Source organism: Diceros bicornis, chromosome 38 (assembly GCF_020826845.1).
Source record: "Diceros bicornis minor isolate mBicDic1 chromosome 38, mDicBic1.mat.cur, whole genome shotgun sequence".
Classification (NCBI taxonomy): Eukaryota; Metazoa; Chordata; class Mammalia; order Perissodactyla; family Rhinocerotidae; genus Diceros; species Diceros bicornis.
In genome coordinates, this window is record NC_080777.1 from 4,238,345 (window position 1) to 4,262,749 (window position 24,405).

The 24,405-nt window shown below is 37.3% G+C and overlaps 1 protein-coding gene across 3 annotated transcripts in view; it reads left to right on the forward strand.

The window, feature by feature from the left end:
• Nucleotides 1-21,204, forward strand: part of RGS7 (regulator of G protein signaling 7) — a 514,737-nt gene extending 493,533 nt beyond the window's left edge. For all 3 annotated transcript variants that reach the window (XM_058533555.1, XM_058533554.1, XM_058533556.1), the window contains 2 exons: nucleotides 971-1,060; nucleotides 20,506-21,204. In XM_058533555.1, coding sequence (XP_058389538.1) covers nucleotides 971-1,060; nucleotides 20,506-20,556 — 141 coding nt within the window. In that variant the 3' untranslated portion in view covers nucleotides 20,557-21,204. The remainder of the gene's footprint in view (nucleotides 1-970; nucleotides 1,061-20,505) is intronic.
• The last annotated feature ends 3,201 nt before the right edge of the window (nucleotides 21,205-24,405 follow it).

Genomic DNA, 24,405 nt, shown 5'->3' on the forward strand with positions numbered 1-24,405 from the left:
ACAAATTCTCATACAGTTCCAGATGTACCATACGCTTGGAGATGAACCAACGTGAACTCTTGGAGTGTCAGGGAAACTGAGTCATTTCTTAAAATAAATATTTTCTCCAAACAGGAAGAGATTGGGACATCCAGGATACTCTCAAATAGTTCAAAACTCTACATATAACTTTATATTTCACTAACCTAGAAACACCAAGGAACATTTACGCTCCCTTAAGCTGCAATAGGCCAGAGCAGAATGTCCCTGGATTGGGTCAACAACACTGAATTGGATGAATAGTTTTTTTTCTTTGACTTCTTTGTCTACCAATATTCATCACCAAAATAGAACATCACAGACTGATTCGGATTAAATTATCAAATATTTACCTATCCTGTCTCCAAATAAGTAAAAAAAGCACACAAATTGGGAGATTTAGCCATTAAATATCACGAAATTTATTTGTGGACTTGAGCTCTGGCCCCAAGTGGACGTGAATGACAGTTTTCCGTAAAATTTGCACCAAAGAGATGATTCATCTGGGCAGTCTACACCCTCCAAGTACATGTAGATGCCAAAGATATCTGGATGATTGCTCAATCTTGACTTCACATGATTCGATTTTGGCCTGGAGAAATTTTAAGAGATAGCAGATTTATTTATATTCTCAAATGATCTATGTAAATCAACAACTTGATTTAAAATCACTTCATGACCTGCTGTTGACCAAATTCCTGTTTTTTTTAAAGGACTGGGTGTGATTTACATCCTCCATAGCTCCCAAACCATTGTAAACGTGGATCCATGAATAACGGAACTTTGAAGGTCTAAATGTTCTGTAAACATAAGGCATCCTCATTAGCATTAGCATTATTATTTGTAGCTGCTTCCAGATTTGTTTTTGAATCATGTGTTGTATTCTTATCATAGTATTTGATTTTTTCCTGAGAAATAATAAAGAAACACTTCAATCATTATTTCTTTTTAGGAGCACATTTACAAATTGATGAAAAGTGACTCATACCCACGTTTTATAAGATCCAGTGCCTACCAGGAGCTTCTACAGGCAAAGAAAAAGGTATTGTTTCTTTGTACCTTTTTTGACCTAGTTCTCAGTTGTATTTAGTTGGAATAGTTTCCTCTGCCGGGCCCAGGGTATTGGACAAATGGTAAGTGAACGCACTCCACGACCCTCCCCCAAACCTTCACATTTTATAAGGGCCATTTAAGTTGTTTTTGTTTCTGTTTGTTGATTGCTTATTTCCTTTGTTTGTTTGTTTGTTTCTGCAGATGTTCATGCTTTACAAAGTTTTTTAGAAGCTGTTTTCATGTTTCATGTTAGTCTTCTGTATGCCTAGTTTAAGTAAATCAAAAATTATAATAAAGGAGAAGAAAATATCATTAGATCAAAAACTTGAAGAGGATTTGCTTTGTCCAGGAAGCTAGAATATATGTTTTGCACCATATACCCCGTAACTAAAAATAGACTCATTTGTTTAATGATAAGTTGCCAAAATGTAGCAATGTTTGCTTCTGAATATTTTCCTTTGGCATTTATCCTGCATCACTTAGTATCCCTACTATAAATTTCGCAGACCCAAGATGGTAGCCAAGCACATTTTGGAAGACTTGCAGTAGACCTCATTATTCGATTAATATTTATAATCAAAGTCTCACCATCGATAACACCTGTGTAATCAATGTAACAGTATAGAAATCTGAATATAAACATCAACCTCACTCATTATTTTTTAATGTTAAAATAGTCTATAACTACTTGAAATTCTGAGATGAAATTGTAATTTTATGTAACTCATGTTCATCATTTAGGCTAAGGGAATTTTTCAAAATTCGTTGCCTTTGCAACTGAAAATGGATACTCTGTAGTTGAACCATCTGATACAGTGGCTGCTGGCTACAAGGAGTTGTTTAAACTTAAATTTAAATTAATTAAGATTACATAAAATTCTAGCCAAATTTCGATTGCTCAATGGCCACAGCTAAAGGCCTCTGAAAGACTGGACAGCATGGAATGAAATTTCCATTCTTTCAGAAAGTTCTATTGGACAGCAATGATCTATACAATTAATGATGTTATCAACAGAAATCCAGTCCTGATACAAAATTATGAGGAAATTCTGAAGATATGCCACTAGATTTTCAAATATTTGGGCTTTGCAAATATCAGCATAAAACCTTCACATATCTACTTCATTTTAGCATAATTAGATTTTGCTTGAAATCATACCATTTTGTTTGCACAAGAGGAGTTTTTAGTGTTCAAAAGAAAAGCACCAGTGAAAACAGAGCCCATGTCCTGTGTCAACAGCCTTCCGTGGCTGTTCTCCTACCTTCCTGGTCCCCATGATGTAGAACGTGGATTTGTGTTGCATCATTTCATCATCCTGTCTTTTTCTTTTTCTGCTCTGTTTTCCTTGCTTGATTTTTTTTTTTTTCAATGTTCCCTATTTCCCTTTGTCCCACACCACCCCATACATGTAAGTCGGAACACTCAATGGACCGCAGAACATCTTTTGAGAAATTTGCACAGAATGTGGTAAGTTTTACTTTCTGAGGAATTACAAATCATTAAGTCCAACTGGGAAATTGTCCCAATTTCTATCCCCATCACCCACTTTGCATCCTCTGATATAATGGCGAAGGTACTGCCTTTATTTAAATTCAGAACTTCGTGCTTCCTACTTTTTGTCCCAGCCTTTTCTAGAGTAGATAAAGATGTCATACATGAAAACCTACGTGTATCAAACTAAGGTTTGGAAAGAAGTGTATATTATGATATATAAAATGAAGAAATTATTTTTTATATTTTTATTTTTATTCTATGTATCCTTTTCTTTATTAAAGACAGTGCATGCTTTCTATGCTCTTTCCTTTAGCTCTTCCTAAGGCTTAGAAGATCCGGAACAATGAGGGTTCTGTTCTTTCTCCTTCTGCAAGGAGAAAATGACCTATTGAGCAGTTTAAAGTCAAAGACTTGGTATAAGTGGTGGTCGGTGAGAAGATATGCGCCACCACAGACCCACTAGCATGCCTCTCTTATTCTTTATTTTTCAGGAAGGTGTTGAAAAACTGTTCCCATCTGGGAAACCAGTAGTTTTCTACCACTGTTTTCTTAGTATCTTGCCATGTGTTTTGGTGATATATTTGTTTGTGGGATTCTTTTATATTTTTTGTATTGTGGCAGTGCCTTTGGAACTTTCTGACATTGTATAAGCTCCAACTAAAGCCTTCAACACATTTATTTTTATAGGGCAGAAACATCCCTATTTTCCCATGCCATAAAAACTGTACACCAACACTGAGGGCCAGCACTAACCTGTTATGAAAAGAGGTAGAAAAATCTTGGTTTATACTCAAGTTTGTCTGCATTGTCTATTGAGTTGTGTGGTTAGCTCCATGCTCCTGTGTGTGTGTGTGTGTTGTGGCTTTTGCTGTGATGGCCAGTTAAGTGGAGTTGTGTGTGTTGAAATGTAAGCAAATTGGATTCAACAAAGATACAGTTTTTGGTTTTAATTTCCTTCAAAGATCCTTGTGGTGGGGAATGTTAATCAGTTCTGTTTATGAATTGCCAGTTGTGACTGCACAGAGTATTTGAAAGACTTTAAAAAGCAGTATATACTTTGAACGTTCAATGTGATTGCACAAATTAAAGAGCTGGAAAATGAAGAACTCTAGGAATTAATCACACTATAAACTTCAAAAATTTTGGCTGGCTTTATTGGAATCTCTGACCTTTAATATAAAATTTTCCTAAACATGCCTCATCGTTACCATGGTCATGACAATGTCAAAGAAATGCTCCAAGATTTTGCTGGAGAAAATGGCCGTAGGATATTGCACAGTGCTTTGTGTATTGTTTAAGAATCATTTGGAATTCATCCCTTTCTACCATGATGTTGACCGAATATTATTCATGAGATTGGAGTGGAAATTTCTGTGATATAATTAAAAATAATAATACAACTTAAGGAAGATGGAAAGGGGAAGCCAAATGATTGTCTTTCCTCCAACACCATCCCCAAATCTGACCAACTTCCCCAACTCTTAAAACAGCACCACGTTGTCACACACTGTAAACTTTAAGAAAAGATCAATAGGAAATAAGGGGAAGAGAGAATTAATCATCTAGACCTTCAAGCAAAATTCATACCTCAAGTATCAACTATATTCCAGATACCTTGCTATGTCTTAGAAACATGTAGAATGTGTAGGTTTTAATTGCTAAGGTACCTAATGGTATAAACAAAATGTTATGATGTACAGGAGAAAAATAAACTATTTCTACTTGGTGTTAGAGTGGGGAGGGAGGCCCACAGGTAATGTGAGAATTCCCGGAGGAAGTTACATTTGATTGGATGAATAGGATTATACTAGGCCAAGAAGGGCAACCATCATTTTAAGGAGTGTGGGGGAAAGGCTGGAATTACTGAATGAGGAAAAGTTGAGTAACATTCATACGCACACACATATATACACACAACATACCAATATATTTCAGATAATCTTCAGACACAATCACTTAGGGTTAAGTGATCACGTTCCCATCCAGGAAAATAAAAAGTAATATTTTTTATCGAGTATTTTGTTTTGTTAGTACCGTAAAGAAATGGAGTAAAGAAATTAGAAGGCTGTCTGATTTCCACAACAGATTACAAGTGATTAAATTTATTTTACTTGTCATGAGAAGTAAATTTCTACCCTGAAAATTATTTCTGTACAAAAATAATCATTAATATACTATACATTATTAAATCTTATGATGATTTGTTTCTATTCAAACTTCCCTTTAACTTTCTATTCTGTTTCTTTTCTATTTCCCCTTGGTTCAGCGTTTCTCCATGCTATGATTACTTTTAGGGTCAGCAGTTGTGTTGGGCATTCTAAGTCCTTACATAATAAATTTTATGGGATACCTTTATAGGATCAATAAAATAATTTTAACACAAGATAAAGAATGGGTGATTTTATTATAAGCAGATAGACAGAATGGAGGAAGGATGGAGTTTAAATAAAGATTTTAAAGGAATCCTGTGTGCAGGTTGCTCTGGTGGATACAGGGAGGCTACAAGATAGACAGTATCCAAGAAAAAAATGGAATAGGAAAAATATAAGTAAACAAGTGTTTATACTAAGGAATTAGGAAAAGTGATATGATAAGAAGAAGAACTCACACTCATTGAGTGCCTGCCATGTACAGGCTCTGCACTGGGCACTATATATTAGCTAAGTTAATTTAATCCAACCATGCAAGGTAGTATTATGATACTCCTTATTTTACCCATTTTACAGGTGAGAAAACTGAAGGGTCCAAGAAGGTACATAGTTTTCCCAGAGTCACACAGTTAGTTAAGGAGCTGGCACTGACCCAAAATGTATTTTGTTCCCCCAAAATTCTCTCTCTCACCACTGATCACCTTGCTCCTGGATATTCTTCTAACTGGTGGAAGACAAATAGATCCTGCCACCTGATGCTGTCCTCCTCCGGGGTCTGAGTCTATTTCCAATCAATGTCTATTTGGGGAAGTCTATTTACACGTTCCAGGAAAGTTATTTTTACAGCCTGGCTTATAAAAATGGCATTGCTGTTTTGTTTCACCCAAGAGTCAAACATTTTTGGCTAGACAGCTTCTCCCAATAGTGTTGGAACTCCCGTTGGTTACTGGGACTAGTAAACACTTTCGGACACTTCAGAGAATACTTATAATAAACAGCTAACAGTTGCATAGCATTTTACAATGTTCCAAGGACACCCATTCCTTTTTGTTTATTTTGTTTTGTTGTTGATTTACATACACAACAATCTTGGGAGGTGATCAGGCAGGTGTTACCTCTCTTTCACAGATGAGCAAATTGAGAAGTAGTGAGGTGAGGTCATTTCACCAATATCATCAGTTGTTGAGTGTTAGAGCCAGGACTGGAAGCAAAGTCGTCTGAATTTGAATCTGTTACTCTATAGATTACTCATTTTCTTTCCGTTACGCCCGACCCGGGAGGGATAAAAATAACTCACATGTGTGTCATACCTTCACCTTGGCTTGTTGTCTCAAGAAATCTCATTTCTTACGATTTCCTTCTTGTTACTTTATTTTTCTTGCCATCAGAGAAGTCTCCTAAGGTCTTTCAAGGGTTGCTATGTCCTCTCATGCCTTTAAGTGTTATTCTGATTGACTTCATTCTTGTCTGACAAAGTTCATATGCTGTACTAATTGAGACAGCTGTTTTCTTCCTCCACTACCATTATCAAATCTGACACCATTTCTCCAACCATTAAATTATCATAGCATCTGCCTGCCACACAAACCTTAAGGAAGAACAGATAGGACGTAAGGGGAAAAGCAGGGTAGGAAGATGGATCATCCAAGCCTTCCATCAAAATTTATAAATCAAGTGCCAACTGCATTACTCACCTCCTCTCCTTACTTTCTGTGACGTGGAAATTAAATCAGCCTGGCTCTGGGCTAGAAGAGCAAAAATAAAATTAGTGAATGTTAATGTTGAACTCCCAGGAACTCATCTAATCTAGCCTTTTCGAAGAAGATTTTACCCGATTTCAGCGAAGACAATTCTCTGCAGAGCTTTAACAGAATCAACAGAAAAGATATGATGAGTTCCTCGGCTGTCCCATCCCCTCTGCTCTGGTGTACTTATGTTTGTGCGTTGGGCTTGTGAGGAAGCTCTGAAGACTGCAACAAATGACCAGAAGTCTTGAAAACTCTGTGAGAAAATTAGAACAGAAGGACTGGGTTGGCTCTGAAATCAGTTGACCAAGCTTGTAGTTAACTTCATAACTTATTAGTATAAATATTGATAAGAACAAAGGTAAATATAAATCCTATAACTTGTTTGGAATGTTAAAAATGAGACAGATACAATAATTCTTTTAGAATGTTCTTTTGGGTTATATCTAATTAATTCTTGATCTAAGCCCATTAAGGAGTTGCCAGCCAATATATCTTATGCAGATTTTGTATAAGCAGCAAAATGTGGTGAAAAGAGGCCTGGCCTGGGAGCTTAGAGTGTTAATATTTAGATTTGAAATCTAATCCCACACTTTCTTGCCATCCGAATTTTTAGAAATTAGTTAAACCACTGAACATCAGTTTCTTCATCTATAATCTCTCTAACTAGAAATGGCTTCAGTTAGCACTTTGCACAAATACATACAAATATTTAAAAAATGATATTATATCTTAAATATGCTTTTGAAACGTGCTTTATTGACTTAAATTGCATCATAAATGTCTTCCAGGTCATTTCATATTCTTCTACATGCGTGATTCTAGTTACTGACTACACAAAATTCCTCTCAATGGATATACCTGTAATGTATTTTTCCAATCCTCTATTGATGGACATTTAGGTTGTCCCTTATTTATTTATTTCTTTATTCATTGCCATTATAGATCAAAGTGTGCTAAACATCCTTCAAATTAAATCTTGATTTTTCTCTCATTATATATTCATAAAAAATTTAGGGGCCGGCCCAGTGGTGTAGCGATTAAGTGCGCGTGCTCCGCTCCGGGGGCACAGGGTTTGCAGGTTCAGATCCCGGGCGCGCACCTACATACCACTTGTCAAGCCATGCTGTGGTGGCGTCCCATATAAAGTAGAGGAAGATGGGCACGGATGTTAGCCCAGGGCCAGTCTTCCTCAGCAAAAAGAGGAGGATTGGCAATAGATGTTAGCTCAGGGCTGATCTTCCTCACAAAAAAATTTAAAAAACTTTTTTTTTAATTTAATTGCTTGGTTAAATAGAATGCAATACTAAAAGGAAAAAGCTTATCGTAGAGGGTGGGAATCAAACTTTCTATTCCTGATTTCTAAAACCACTTGTGTTACAAATGAATGACAAGCCTCGTCTACCAAATGCTCCTCAATCTATGAAGAACTGTAGTTACTTTCTGGGAGGCTTACACTGTTTTTTAAGACATTGTGAAAGACTCTATGGATTGTTTCTAATCCTGGTCAAGTGATTTTTTAGCTTGGTTTTTATTAAATGTGAAATCTAACGTGAAATTTCCTCTACATACCCTAATGACCACCAAGATTATACACTGAGGCCACCTCTCCACCCAGTGTAACCCTATGAATAATACAGATTCCAGGTTTGAGAAATACAGCCCAGACCAGCTATGGAGCAAGGCTAGGAGCAGGGCAGTGCAGCGTCAAGTCTACTCATGCAGATCCCTCGACTGCCCATTTGGGCTGGACATCGGTTCTCCTTAGGACTGAGCCATGGCCCTCCTGGGTGAGTGCTCTAGACTTTGCTATTTGGGCTTACAGGCACATTAGCATAGATTAGCTATGTTGGAAAGGAGCCTGGAGCACCTAAAAGGAAAATTTACAAACCTGTCACTGAGTTTGCTCACCATGAATAATACCAATAGAGAAAATTGAGCTGGTGGTCTAGGAGCCACTCATATGCTACATTTCTGTCATTGTTTTTATACACCTTTATACTAGTTCCTAAATTGTTCATTCATTCAACATAAATCAAGTTTTGACTATATGGCAGGTTATGTGCTACTCCTATGTGGTTAAAAAGACAGCCTGTCCTTACTTTCATTTCCACTGATATCAATTTCTACCACAATGAAGTAGAGACAAACCTCAGAGTATTCAGAAAGGTCATTTTCTACATTGTATTTACACTGATGAAGTTGCAGTATGGTAAGATCTCCATGGAGCTAGTCAGATACTTGATTTACATAAAGATTCGTCGCAATGAACATCTATCATACTGTACCAGCAGGTTAGGAACTGTGAGAGGGAAGGTTTTGAATTTGTATCCATGCACCTGTGAATTTACCTTAAGGAGAACTCTGTGCATGTTCTTTTCTGGCTGAGTGCTGTAGATTTTATTGCTTGAGATTACAGGTATATTTCTGTAGATAATCTATGTTAGAAAAGGCTGTAGGTTTTCCTCACCGTGGATAGTACCAGTAAACACATAGAGTGAGTCTGGTCAAAGATGAACTGTTTTCTCCTCTTTCTTCTCTCTTGGACCTGAAACTCATCTCATTTATCATTTTGTTGTTGGCGTATGTGGCTATCCATCTTGTTTTATTGAAACTGCTTGTGGTGATAGCTTGCCTGGGAAAGCAATTTTAGGTTCCCTGCAGCATGATGTAAATCGATTGGTGTGAAATGTAGCAGACCGTGTAGTCTATTTAGTTTGGACAATATATCTTTATTTTCGCCTAGGAGTATCATTAGTTCTTAAGTCTCCACTCAAATTCTATACGCTGTGAATTGTATAGTGGTTGTTGGTCAGAGAACATCCGATACAACCCTGGGGGTTCCTAAGGAATGTTTTGAGGCTGCTGAGTAGACACCCCCACCCCTCAGTGGGAAAGTTCTGCCTTGTTGCTACATATGCCAGAGGCAGTTGTTTCAATAGCATTTTCCAAAGTACTGTTCCGATGTGCCCAAGGCCTTGGGTTTACACCAGTGGCTATGAGGCCCTGGCAGCCTGTGTAGCTGGAGACCATTCTGGGGGTCCTGTGTAACAAGTTTATAACCCAATAGTACCCCTGTACCCAAGCATTACCGGATTCTTTTGTGCAAGAAAAAACAGTTATTGAGTGCCTGCTACGGGTCAGGCCCTTTGCTCCCTATCTGAGAGTACATAGATAATAAGACATATCCACTACTCTTAGGAAGCTTATAGTTTGTAAGAGGACAGATGTGAACAGAAATAACTACTTTTGGGAGGCCACTAACGTGTGCACCTAAGTAGGCTCATTCTTCTCATGAAAGTTACTTGTTCAATGAGCAGAACTCACGTCAGTTGGCTTCCCACTAGCTTGCTTCAAGTAAGTCATGACAGTTCTTCTTAAAGCAACACAGAGTAGGCAGGGAAAAGAAATAAGGTCTACTAGATAGCTGGGGCAGCTGGCCCTGAAGGAGAGAGAACAAAGATGGAACCAGAAAGAGAGTCCAAGGATTTGACAGATTCAGTTGTGTTCCAGCCAAGGACTACCAGGGAGGTTTCCAGTTAGAGGAGTGTAGTACAGAAGAAGGTAATCAAGGGGATAGCTTGCCTTCTAGATTTACACAATGAGCTCTTGTCATCTATGCCTAAGATGAGGGTGGAGGGCAGGTTAGGAGAACCTGGAGATGGGACATGTTGGCTGGATCAGCAGCTACTGTATTGATCCACATTAGATGACAAGTGCAAGAACTTGGGCAGTGAAACAGAGGACGTGAGGGACGAAGAGTAAGACTTTTACACCAATAAATTCATATATGGGCTAGAGCCACATTTCAGCCAAGTTTACTGGAAGAGTTGATAGAAAAATAAACCTCAAACTGCCTCAATTGGTAATCGTAGGAGTTATTTAATAGTTAATTCATTATTTTACATTACCACTTTTATTTTACTTGAAGATATATGAATTGAAATATTACTCAAGTATGATCTGAATCTTCTATCAAGCTATAAAATTGTAGCTGAGTAACACAAGAAGATGGGAATATGTGTGTGGGCTGATGTATTTTGCATTCCAATGTTTGGCAAAGTACCTTGCACATAATTCTCAATCTTTCTCAGTATCAGTGGCAGTCACCTCATTGAGTTAAACAAAATTAAATAGAATTAAATAGAGTTAAATAGAATTTTATCAATAGTCTAAGGGCAATACATTTGCATAATCTTTTTATAAACTTGTTTTACGTAGCTAGGAAAAATGTGAATGGAGCTTAAATTGATAAAGATTGGGCTTCTTGTGATGTGCAAATTTAATTTTCGTTAAAAGTAGATTCGTATGTTATTTATTTCTAGATATGAGGTCACTTACTAAGCAGCCCTATATTATCACCAAGCCATCTATTTCTCATTTTCTCTTACCCTTTCTAAAGCCACACATACCATTGTATGTGTTCATCAGCATTCCTTTATGAAACAGTTTTCAGAAAAGAAAGCCATTTTGATACTGATGACCAGCCATGGGTGCCATTTTGCTTTTCCGTAATTTACATGAGTAGTTAGAGGCAATAATACTAAAACAGGCGATTTAAAATAGCTAGGCAATAGACATCCTCATCTAAATTGCATACATGTTTATAGACGTGGAGGTACTACGTGTATATCTACAGACACTGTGCCGCATTCTCTTAGGCGTTTGGCAGGTGTCGTGTGGCAAGCTCAGATTGGGCAAAATCCCACATCCTTTGCATTGTGCACCACATTTTGATGGCTGTTTTTGTCGTTGTTTTCCAACGGCCAGGATCTAAGAGTAATAGGAACAAACACTGGACAATTCTAAATACAATAATTATACCTGTCATTTCAACTAGTAGAGACCACTATTAAAATAGGCTGGTGGCAGTTATTAGAAATTTCAGACACCATCTCTAAACTGCACTAAGGATTGTTTCTGGAGAAGAAAAACTCAGCTGTCGTCTTTTTTTGGTTTCTCAAGTCATTCTGGTTTACTTACATTGGTATTAATGTCTATTCTATTTGTCCCATCTATTTCATCAGCAATAGAAAAATTACCCAATAGACATGGCTGAGTTACCAAGGGGAGTAACAAGCACCCATTATCAAGACTGTTCACATGAACTATATATAGTAATATCTAGGAGGAACATAGTTCTAATACCAGAAAGAAAAGACTGTTGGGAAGTCTTTATCTCTTCTCATTTTAAAAGTAAAGTCCTCAAGGCACTTTTGGGTGATATTGAAAATGATGAATTTTTTGGAGCCTCAGAATTGAAAAGGAACTCAGAGGCCTCAATTCCCCCAGTCCAATCTCCACCCCATTGCATGAATCTCTCCTGTAGACTCAATGACGAGTGGGCATCCAGGATTTGCTGGCTGATAAGTTTGAGAGATGTAGTACCCTCAGACAGCAGAGGCAGTCCATTCTATCTTTTAGAAATCTGTTCCTTATTTTCAGCATAATCCACTTCTCTGTGACTTCCCAGTATCAATCCTAGTTCTGCCTCCTGGAGCCAGGCAGAATAATACAAACATTCCTCTAGGTCCAGGCAAGGTCGAATTACTTGAAGGTGTGATTACATCAATTCCTCTCAAGGTTTCTTTTTATTTCCTTTAGTCAGATCTCTAGTTCACTGTTTTTCTTGCGTTTCAACTACCCATATCTCCTATCTCAAAACCACCAGGGGCTTGGGAAATGCAGATTCCAAGACCTCATCCCAGATGAACTGAGTTAGAATCATTCTCCCCTTCATCTCTCCCATCACTTGCGTTGGTTACAAGCACCTCAGAACAATAAAGTTTAAGAACCGTGATCCAGGTAAAAGCATTCCTACCTGAGCCTCCTATGAAAGATCAGTAGTTCTCACCTTAGCTGCAAGAGAATCACTGGAGGGATCCTTATAACAGATTGCTGGACCTCACCTCTCAGAAAGTCTAATTAATTTTCTGGTAAGATCCAAGAATTTTTTTTTTTAACCAATTTTCAGATAATGCTGATGCTGCTGGTTTTGAGACCACAATTTGAAAACCGCTGCCCTAGACTAACCAATTCTCCCCACTCTGTCCCCTGATGGATGCCAAGGGCATATTGAATGGCGTAGCTGAAGGCTACTCTCCAGTTATGCCCACACATTTTGCAAACACCAGCTGACTTTCATGGTTAAGAGTCAATTGTGTTTGCTCCCATAGCTGTTTATTGTAACTGAATTGATAGCAATTACATAATTTATTTAAATATTATATAAGCTGCTGAAATTTGAATGTGAAAAGAAAAAGAGATGTTTCTGTGAAAACTAAGCTGAACACTTAAAAAAGACTCGAAAAAGTAAAGAGGTCTTAAAAATTGCTATCGAATTAAATCTGAGTGAGATATGTGTTGGGAAAGTGGGCGTCGAATGATTTCTCATTAAATAATCTCATCTTCTTTCACGTCTTAGCTGCTCACTGCCTATATTTGCTCCGGTTCATCAATAGTCCTCCAAAATGGTAACTGAACACAACACTTGAGATGTGACCCAACCAGCATAGATTGGAAATATCTTCCCAACAGAAAAGAAAGAACATATCATATAACTTGTACAATCCAGCCTGAAAATTGCATCAGCTTCCCCACCCAAGTTCCCAGCACAGCAGCCACATCAAAATGCAGAGTCATTTGCGGCTTAAAGTTTTAAAAAAATAGTAAAACTTAGAATTTTTTTTCTCATGAGCTCAGATTACATCTCCCCAATCTTGTCTTTTGCTGCCAGATTTTTGGTTTATTGTTTGTTTATTCATTTTAGTATAAGTTTAGATCTTTATCCTTCTTTCTATTAAGTTTTATCTTGTAAGTTATAGATTTTCTTAATTTTTTTGGAATATCTCTTTGTTGCCCAGTCTTTTAACCAAGATAACCAAGTTTGCATCATGCATGCATTTTACCACAATTCCATCAGTTGAATCATGCAAATTACAGATTAAAATGCCGTAAAGAACAGGAAGGAAGACAGAGTTCCACTACTCTCATAGTTAGCACACCTTGAAGATAGTTAGCTGTTTATTTAGTTAGGAACCTCACCTTTCTCTGTCTCGTCCACAGAGCTACCATGAAAGATTGCCACATGCCTTACTTAGTCCAAGAACCTATGTTTAAAGCAGCCTGTTGTCCTCAAATCTGGTAAACTCTTTTTAAAAATGAGTAAATGAGCATGCACATGACAAAGATCTAATATAGCTTGTAGGGGGGGGTCCTTTGCAAACAAATAATCAGAAGAGCAATAAGCCATTAGAAAAATGAGCCAAGTCTTAACTTTAAAAATTTTTAAATGAGCTTGAAGAGTTTTAACTGAAGAAATACAAATAGTCGATAAATATATGAGAACACAAAAAGAAAATCTATCTTTATTAATAACCAAGTGTAATTCAAAAAGCAAGAAAATAACTTTTTCTTCCAAATAGGGTAATTTTTAATATGATAATATCTAGTGTTAGAAAGGGGATAAAATTGGTGGTTTTATACAGGATTAATAGGAGTATGAATGGGGAATCACTTTTCTCAAATAGAACTTTACAGAATGTGTCAAGAGCTTTAAAAATCTTCTCTCAGGCTGGCCCAGTGGCATATTGGTTAAGTTCATGTGCTCCACTTCAGCGGTGGCCCAGGGTTTGCAGGTTTGGATCCCGGGCACGGGCCTACACACTGCTTATCAAGCCATGCTGTGGCGACATCCCATGTATAAAGTAGAGGAAGATGAGCACAAATGTTAGCCCAGGGCCAATCTTCCTCAGCAAAAAGAGAAGGATTGGCAACAGATGTTAACTCAGGGCTAATCTTCCTCACCAAAAAAAAAAAAAAAATCTCTCACTTTCAATCTGTAATCCAACTTCTAATAATTTAATCGTAAGAAAATCCAGATTTTCACACACACAAGAATACCTATTGCAGCATATAACAGCCAAATATAAGACAATCTGAATGTACAACCATTGTGAATTTCTTAAATACCTCAATGTATATCTACCTGATGGAATATTATGCAGCTATTAAAAATTAGATTTTAGAGTAGTGGTTTTCATCTTTCTTTTTATTGCCACCTACATTTGACATAGTAATACATGTCTGTTTGTGTGTTTTTGTGTATGTGTGTGTATATATTGTGTTCCTCTATAAACTATAAACTGTTTATATGTGTATTTTTATTTTATATATAAAATAACGTTTCAGAAACAAGACATTTCCTTATTGTGTGCAATGCACTCTGATATATTTTGCTCTATTCTATAATATTTAATTTTTTTCTTAATGTTAGTAGATGCTACTAACATTTCCTTTCTAAATCAATAACAGATGAATTTGAACAAAACATTGCTTTAGAAGAAGCATATGTAATATGGGTAATTGATCAAAATATAATCATTGTAATACGCATGTTACTCACAATAAGCCATACTACTATGCACAGAAAAATTTCAGTTTTGTAAAAAAATAAAATTTTAAAAAGTTTATTTTTGTATTAAAAAGGAGAAGGATATATTAGTATGTAAACAGTTGTATTTCAGGTAATGTTTATTTCTTTATATTTTTCTATGTTGTCCTCATTTTTTCTAATGGACATACACTACTTTTATTTTAGAAAAATATTTTTAACTAAGAAAATGAAAGTGCTTGGCTTTGCTTGTTCTTTCTCAATCCATACAGGAAGCTAGTAATCAGTACTTAAATGTAAATGTGTTCATAAACCATCTCTTTTTAGTACCTAATGATAGAGTTTTTACAGTGTTCAACATTAAATACACCATCCCCCAAACGAGCTACAGAATCCTTTCTTTCTTTCTTTTTCTTGCTTCCTTCCTTCCCTCCCTCCTTCCCTACCTTTTTTCCTTCCTTTCTTCCTTCCTTCCTTCATTTTATCCTTTCTTTCTTAAATCTCAACAATTTGAGCTTATCTTTAGCTTTCTAGGAACTCACACTCTCCACAGTTTTGCTAAAATTATTCTCTGGATTTCAATAAAGTCGCCTGCAAGTTTACCTAGAGAATTGGTTTCATTTAAAGCAGAGAAGAGCTTTCCAAACCCAGCCTGGTTCAATTCCTTCTTAGCACCTTCCCAGTTAGTTTTCTTGACATTAACAACCAGGGCAAAATGAGAGCTGAAAAAACCCAGATTCCATCAGTTAATTCATTAACATTTAGGGTGTGAACAATGTCCCCATTCCTAACCCTACTGTGCCTCCCTACTCCAAGTTAAAAGTTACTTATCTCAAGACATTTGAATCTCGTTATCATGGGTTTCTAGAAATTTATTCTTCAAATGTGATTTCCAGCCAAGAAATTCAACTCATGCAAAAAATCAAGTATGTATTTGGGGACTTCTATAATATTAAGTTGTTTATCAACTGCTTCATCAAGCCAGGTGACGTAGAGAGTAATACAAGACGGCATGTCAATGTACTAGTGCTGATTCTATGGGCAAGAAGAATCTGGAGAGGGAAACGGCAGAGGAGTTGAGGGGGCAGTTAGAAAGCTTCAGCAAGGACAGGGGTAGGAGGTTTATCTGTGAAGAGTGGGGAGGACCTAACAGGTAGATGCACAGTTAGGCGACCTGAGCTGAGAGAGAGCAGGTGCAAAGACCAGCCAAAGAGCCACTTTGTGGAGGGACAGTGGGCACCTTGAAAGGCCAGGGAAGCCAGGTTATGAAGGATTTTGAAGTCCAGGCAAAGATATTTTTATTTATAAATGAAACCCGGGCATTTTAGCATTCAGCCTCTCCTAAGAGCATATCCTTTCTCTGGTCCAACAGCACATCACCACTGAGCAGTCTGCTCTTTTCGGTACATAGCTGTGGGGCTGGACATCTGGTCTGACAGTTGGGTCACGCACACCAGTGGAAAGGCGATGACAATATTTGCTCTTTCTTCTCAGTCCCTCACCATGGCCTCTGGAGCCTATGAGGCATTTTAGAATGTACCTATGAGTCTACAGCAACATACAGGACAGACTGGAAGGGAACAACAGGAAACAAACAAGTAGGAAGTGTAAGGGAATTGCAAGAGTTAAGAGGTTGACGTTTTCTTTTAAGTCTAAAAGTGTGGATAGTCCTCTGCTCTTCTCTTTAAGCTCTTTCCTGGCTGTCTTCTAAAATTCTACCCCTTCGTTTCTCCTTGGTCTGTTTAGTGTCCTATGGAATGGGAAAGACTGCTGCGTGTTTTTACAACAGTAATAAAGCAAGTGGGCTTAGTCAGCCGAGCGAATGTAGCGTCTCTCTTCCCTTATGGATTAGTGTCTGCAGGAGTGTGGAAAGTTGCCGCCTCTCCCTGATGCCCCAGGTCTCAGACTGGATCCAAGAGCCCAGCCTTCATGTCCATTTCCACTGACTCACGGCTCCTTATGGTCAACTTTCTGTTCCTACTTTAAGACCAAGAGTGATTTTAAAAATCAGACAAAATTCATAACTATCGATAATTAACTTGGAAAATGTAAGAACAAACACATAGGTTGTTTGTTTCATTTTGGGGGGTTTTGTTTTCCTAATTATAATGAAATCTCGTTGCAGCATTTAGGATAGGAAGGAACTGGTTTGTGGAGGTGAAGTTTTATTGTGAGACACTAGAAAACTCTGTTTATATGATGATAACTGTATTGTGTTCAATACAGCTCTGTATTAGCTTAGGTGCTGGTCTAAAGTCTGAGGTTTATTTTGTCTTGAAATTGATTATGTGCTTCTTTCTCCAGCATATTGTCCATTAACTAGATATTACAAAATCTCTTAGGACGTTGAGTTTGTTTTATTTTCTTCTGAATTTCTGTCTTTGTCTTTCTCTATGGATTTGTGTTTCCAATGTAATCTATTTCCTTTAGAATCTGACAAGAAAGGATATAAATCACATAACACATATGTATTCATTCCGTTAAAAATACATATTATTCATACAGAATTCAGTTGTAAGCAATTTGCTAAAAATTGCTATTGGTAAGAGTTTTTTTAGCCCTTTTTGTTTCCAGAATTAAGATTTTACAACTTAGCTATAAAAAGATCTCAGATTCTTCAACTTGGAAAAATTATGAAAAGATAATTGGCAGGGGCTGATTCCATACGGTCCCTGAGGAGCTGCCCTGAGAATGATTGTTACACGATGACTGACATGCATGTCTGTCCTTTCCTATGATAAGAAAGGATCAATGTTCTTTTTAATTTAAGGTTTTCCAATAGAGTGAGCAACCAATATTTCTTTGTGCAGTAGAATAGATCCTATGTATTTTTCTTTCCAGTATATGAACAAAGCAGGATTTGTGCAGGATTTACAGATAGAGCCAAGTGAATAGATCCTCAAATATGGATGACACATTGGGCATCCATGCTATTTACTTTGACCCCAGAGTGGGACACTTAAGTTCTTTTTACTGTTAGTTGCATCCAAATTTGCCTTTTAATTGTCTCAATACGCAGAATAAATATTCCTGTTACGTATTTGGTAAGTCCGTATCACACCAAGTGTTTCATTGTGTGACTGTATTAAGACGTATACATATATTTTCCTATTTCTGTTCATCTGTTTTTATATTATCACAAACCCACAGGTTTGCCATAGGCTTGTATTTTTCTAAGGATTTCCATGAATGAGTATTTTTTAATTATCTCCTGGGACAACAGCCTGTCACGCTAAACTGGTACCTCACCTCCATTTTTTTGTGTGTGTGAGGAAGACTGGCCCTGGGCTAACATCCGTACCCATCTTCCTCTACTTTATATGGGACGCCGCCACAGCATGGCTTGACAAGCGGTGCGTCGGTGTGCGCCTGGGATCCAAACCTGCGAACCCTGGGCCGCTTCAGCAGAGCGCGCACTTAGCCGCTGTGCCACCAGCTGGCCCCCCTTACCCGCTTTTTAACGAAGCCCATACCGGGCCACGCGCTAATAGCTTCCAGGATATTTGCAAAAAAAAATAATAATAATAAGTAGAAAGAGAACTGTGTTACTATTTATTACATTTATAGTAGTTACGACAGTCCAAATAAACAACGATTATATCTGTTTCAGATGGCTTCCTATTTCAAGGTAACTACTTCATTCTCCTTCCCAATAGTTTGTATCAAATCACATTAATCTGTAGTTCTAAAAAGAAATAGTTTTATATTAGCATCTTTCCCCTCATTCCCCACTATATAAGAATTCACTCTTATGCCTCAACCAACAGGTAGTTCTCTCCGTCCCGCAAATGGCATTAAAACCGGTAAGCACTTGTTTAAAATACATTATTCAGCCTCAGAATAAATATATATGCACACATGTATACCTTTATATTAACAGCACGGGAGACAACAGTAGTAAATATAGGAAACTGTATAGTCTTCAAGCATAGAAAAGTAGTTTTTTATTCCAACACTATTTGATTAACCTATTGCCCAGGTTTGGGGTGGAAAAGCAGTATAATTTCAGTTTCCAAGTCATCAGCAGTTTTCTACCCTTCTTGGAATCGGCATAGTGAATTTGAATCTTAGAGTCCTGATGAGAAAGCATATAATAGTAATAATAATAATAGTAATAGGGTAGTAAGGTAATAGATAACATAAAATGAGTACATAGAGTGTTCCAAGGGTAGGTTTAAGAATTGTACTTGTATTATTCTTCAGAAAACCTTTTAAAGCAGACACTATTATTATCCCCATTTTATGGATGAGGAGAGAGGCACAGAAATGATGGCAACAAGAAACAAAACATATTTTGTTTATAATGTAAAGTAGGGTGTCTTGTTAACAAACTGCTTTTTCTTTCATTATTTTTCCTCCCATAAAGGGACCAAAGCATAGCCAAGTGAGCAAGACCTTTGCTAAACTTTGGCGTCTTCTACTATCAGTTGCTGAAAACTAAATTTTGAATGCTTTTCCCCAGTTAAAAGAAAATGGTGCTTGGTTTTCGAGGCTGCTGTTCACATCAGCAAGGGAGCCCTGGTCGGTTATTGTACAGAGTGGAAAGAAAGCTTGATTCTGAAATTATCAATCATATCTTAAACACATTGTTCTTTTCCCAAAATGTGGCCATGAATGATGATTTGGACACCGTACCACCCCTTTATCAAACTCTGAGTTGCATTAGATAGTAAACCAAGGCTATTGCTATGACTAATTTATTACTAAAACATTATGTTTCTCACAGATCTTTTGATTTTCCCTTATTATTTTATCCTCTGAGAAATACAAATTTCATTCAATAAGTGGAACATCTTATTTTTATACTAAAGCATATAAAATGAGAGCTGAAACAGAAACCACCAATTGACAATCTGCTATTCTATCAGAAATTTAAAATTTCTCATCTCTCTAGGGTGCTTGTATTACAGGAACATTGTTGGATTTCAAGATTTCCAAAAAATGAATATGAACACAATACGTGGAATCAGAAAATCTGAAATTTTTCTGGGGCTGAGGTTGGAGGAAATCAGATGGAAAAGGACAGAGAGATGTCTACAGTTTGAAATGGGGAGCAAAGAGGCTTTTATCTCTAGATGTAAAATTGGCACGTTTTTCTCCATTATTACATGGGATATGAAAACAATCTTGAGTTTCCACCAATCACACCCTCAAAAATGAATTTTATTTAATTAAATCATATCCCCTGCATACCTAGATATTTATAAATGCAACTCTAATGCCAGCAATTGAACGAGAATGCATTCACATTGCTACCTTTCAGAGCAGTTTACTAAGGTTTGTTGTTAAGGTGTTTATAACCAGTTGCGAGCCTAGATGTTGCATCATTGCTAAGCCTCAATGGAACGTTTATGGACATGTTTTATGATTTGCTGATCTGTGCTGTGAACCCATCAGTCTGTTTGCAGTGGGAGGAAGTGGGTGGGAGGGGTGGGAGGGTGGAAGGAGGGAGGATCATTTTGTTTGATGTGCTGGTGGAGGGAGGGAGGGAATTTGGTCATGAAGTTGGAACTAAGATGTACCTAGAGGGTGTTGACCCTTGCATGAAAATCGACTGTAATAAGTGGATGCTCCTCAGAAGCAGGTCTTCAGTGATCATACTCTGTTTTCTTTCTTTATTTTTTATTTTCCTTGTCTTATATTTTTTCTCAGGGGAAATCTCTCACGTCAAAGAGGTTAACGAGCCTTGTCCAGTCTTATTAAAAGGATCACCTTGTAGCACGGAAGCAGACTGGAGTCGTTGCATATACTTTGTAGTTCTTTGTTGTCACCTGGAGCAGAGGCCACTAGACCAAGATGTTGCATGAGCAAAGGACCTGAATTGTTCTTTCTTTGTGTGCATTAAGGGATTGTCATCTCCAAGGAACTCTACCATCTCAATGCCTCCATTTCAATATGGTGTCTGCTTACTTCCTCCTTGTACTAAGCTGGATCAATGTCTTTTCCTTTTTAACAAGTTCAAGTGAAGTAAACCATTTTTTCCCCCTTTCTCTCTCTTTCTCTTAAAGCTTCTGCTAGACACGCAGTTCACTGAAAACTCAGTCAGTCACAAACTGGAAGAAGTGTAAAAGAAAAAAAGCATATATCAATAAGTATACATATGGCTTCACATTTATTAAATGATAAATTAGCACAGAAAGTTTCATTTCACCGATGTATTCACAGTCAGAAACAATCTCATGTCTTTGTCTGTTGTCTGTACACTCTCAGTTAATGTTTCTTGCATTTATTTTTATACCATATTTAAACGAGAAACACCTTTTACTCCAAATGTATTAAAGTTGATCCCTTCTCTGTAAATTTGTGTATGTTTATATTGTTGTTTTATCTTTCATTAAAAGATATGCAGAATCTCCATGCTTTTGTAACTTTGACTTCCATACTGATTGAAAAAGACAATGCTGAGAGAGCATCCATAAATGCAGAGTTGCAATTGAAGCTATTGCCTTGAAAGGTTGTTTCAGGGTTTCAAGACAAGCTTGGATGGTACAGCAGCCCGGAGCAGACTGGAAGTGTTTCATTTGGGAGTAACCCAGGACCAGGTAGATCGTTTTTCTCCTGTGGAAGAACACCACAAATTGGCCTTCCACATTTTCAGAGCCATTTACTAAGCCTTTCTGCCTCATTATGAATATGCAGCTCTATGTTTTGCTATGGGTATTTCTGTTAGAATTAGGTTTGATTGTGACTTTCCAGGTAAAAACTGATTTTTTTTTCTTTAAAGCATAATTCTAAAAATACCTTAGGTCAGTGGCTTTTTTAACTTTTTGGTGGTTACAAATTCCTTTGAGAACATGAGGGTAATTACTAACATTTAGCAAGTGTTTATACTAAGTGCCTGCCACTGTATTATGGGCCTCACAGGCCCGTAAAATCCTCACGTTTAATCTTCACAGCAGCCCTGTAAGATCATTTCTGCAATTATGAGAATATTGAAGAAGAGAGGTTAAGTAATTTGTTCAAAGTCACACAGCCAAGTGGTGAATTGGGATACAAATTCAGGCAGTCTGCCTGCAGAGCCCACAATACCGCATCTATCCACTATACCACGCAACTTCTTCTGGTGAAAGTTAAGTGAAAATCCATATACACTCTCACACAGGAAACATTTGCACTGAATTTTAGGACATTCACAGAATACCCTCTGGAACTCATCCAAGGACCCCAGGTAAGAAGCCTGACTCCCTTTAAGGGTTGGATCAGCAACACAAAATGTTGCCCAACCAGCCCATGGGCCTGACCTCTCTGCTTTTGCATCCGCCAAGACATTGCAGACTCTGGTTATTTAAAAGATGAGATAGTTGTTAATGCCTATTGATTACTGTAGGTGAATTTAAACTCTGAAAAATTTTGCCAGTATTGGTGGGAAATCAGTAGTGGAGTCTTGGGTAGTTTATATAACTACCACCAAATGGAAGAGACTTGATACGAGAAAATTTGTATATAGGCTATAATCCAAACACTGTGAATAGCTTAACAAAGATTAATTATATGCCCATATGGTTTTTTAAAAAGAATACATAAAATGCAAATAACTCTAAGTTTATAGATGTTCTTCCTTAAAACACTTAATTCAGGACAACGTTGGGCAGCTGACACTGAAGCTAGATTAAAACCCTAGTTAATAGAAACATTATTTGAAAGAAAACAATAACTATTAGAAGAATAAGATACATAAACAATGAGCCTAGCACAAATATGATTGGTTATTTTGAAGACTCACAAATCGTCAGTCCTTAGATGCTCATCCTTACTGACAATTCCAAATCATGGACTTACACAGAAATGAAAGGCATAAGAATGGCGATGGAGAGCAGAGAAGAGACTGCTAAGGCAAGTATCCCCAAGTCAGGAGCTCCTAGCAAGAATGTTAGTTAGTTTCTGGCTTCAAGTACATAAAAGTTTTGAATGGCCTAATGACTCCACTTAATATAGTTTAAACAAGACTCAGGATGCAAATCAGGAGAAGCACATAGAAAAGTTTTGGAGTTTCTTGCAGTTAATTCAAATAAGCATGCGGCAACTCTCTCCCACCCCACCTCGGGACAATTTGATCTGTAAGGCATAGAATAAAAACCTTTCATATTTCTGATGGATAAAATGGTTTTTAAGAAGTCTCTTTCTACCTTAAAACAATTTAAAAGTTATCCACCAAAGTCATAGCTCAGAGTCTCTACACTCACATTGCAAAACTATTTAATTTATCCTCTAAATTGTGTTGACCCAATTCTTCCCTTTGGGAAGTTACAGTAATGTTTTCTGTGGATCTACAAAGGATTTTCTGCTTGAATCAGAATAACAGAAATGTAGTCAGCAGCCTCACCTAAACTGTCACCTGTCAGATGTCAGGAAAATAAATGAAGGCAGAAACCCTCCCTCTTCATTATGACAAGAGTGTGAATTGATCTTGCTACTCAAGACTTACAGATGCATCCTCCATTCTCCTGTTGAGTGCTCACTTCTCTTTATAGATATATGATGGTTTATGAATAATTTTGGTCGATGGGGAAAGGCATATCTTGGCTACTAGCATGAATTTAGTCCAGCTACATGCACTGATTATCTCTAACATAGGATTTTTGTGCCCTTAAATACATACTTGAAGGAGCACATTGAAATATCCAGTGGTATTACTGTTGCCCATGGCTATCTCTGCATATTCTAACACCATCTAAATCATCAACAGGACATAACCAAAAGTACCAATCCATCTTCTAAGCCATTTTAAGAAATAGTGGGGGATAGTGAAGAATTAGATGAACGTAAAGGATGGAGAGAGAATTAAACTCATGTATCACACACAGGTATCTCATATATTTTCTTGTATGACCATGTATTTGTATCTTTTTATTGAGAATTATGTACTCCAAATGAATCTTTCAAAAGACACCAAATGATGTATCAAACATAAGATGTCGTCATTTAAAAATCAGGTTGAAACAAAAACTGTTGTATATGCCTTTGGAGACCTGGGGAAGTTTCCCTGGAAATCGAAATGTAGTGCATTTGTAAATTCATTTTCAAAAAGGTCGTTAGATGCTGGGTAGACATGAGTACCTCTTGGTTAATAAATTGATTCATAAATCTTGATGTCTTTATTAGGTTATAGGACCTTAATCACTTCCACTTGTTTGGAAATCAAATAAATTGGAGTGTGTTTGATATCTTTTTAAAGGTTAACAACATCTGACTCTGGTGTTGGTTGAAAGGATTAGAGCAATGTATCTAAATTATCAAGCACAGTACTTGGTACATAACTGGTAGTCAAGAAATAATATTTACCCGACCCTCTTCCCTTTCTTTTCTTCCAAACTATTATCTTTGTCAAAAAGTAAAAGACATGACCAAGACCCCTCCTAGCTGGGGTGGAATCAGGAATGAAGTTCAGGAGGCCACAGCAGAGTGAGGAATCAGGACCCCAGAGACCAAGGGAAAGACGTGGAGAGCAGTCAGTTGGGTTGGGAACCAAACAGAGTCAGCAAAGCATTGGAACCAAAAGTGAGACCAAAAAGTGACAGTGGGCTAAGTCAAGGAGACTGTGTCCTGAACAAG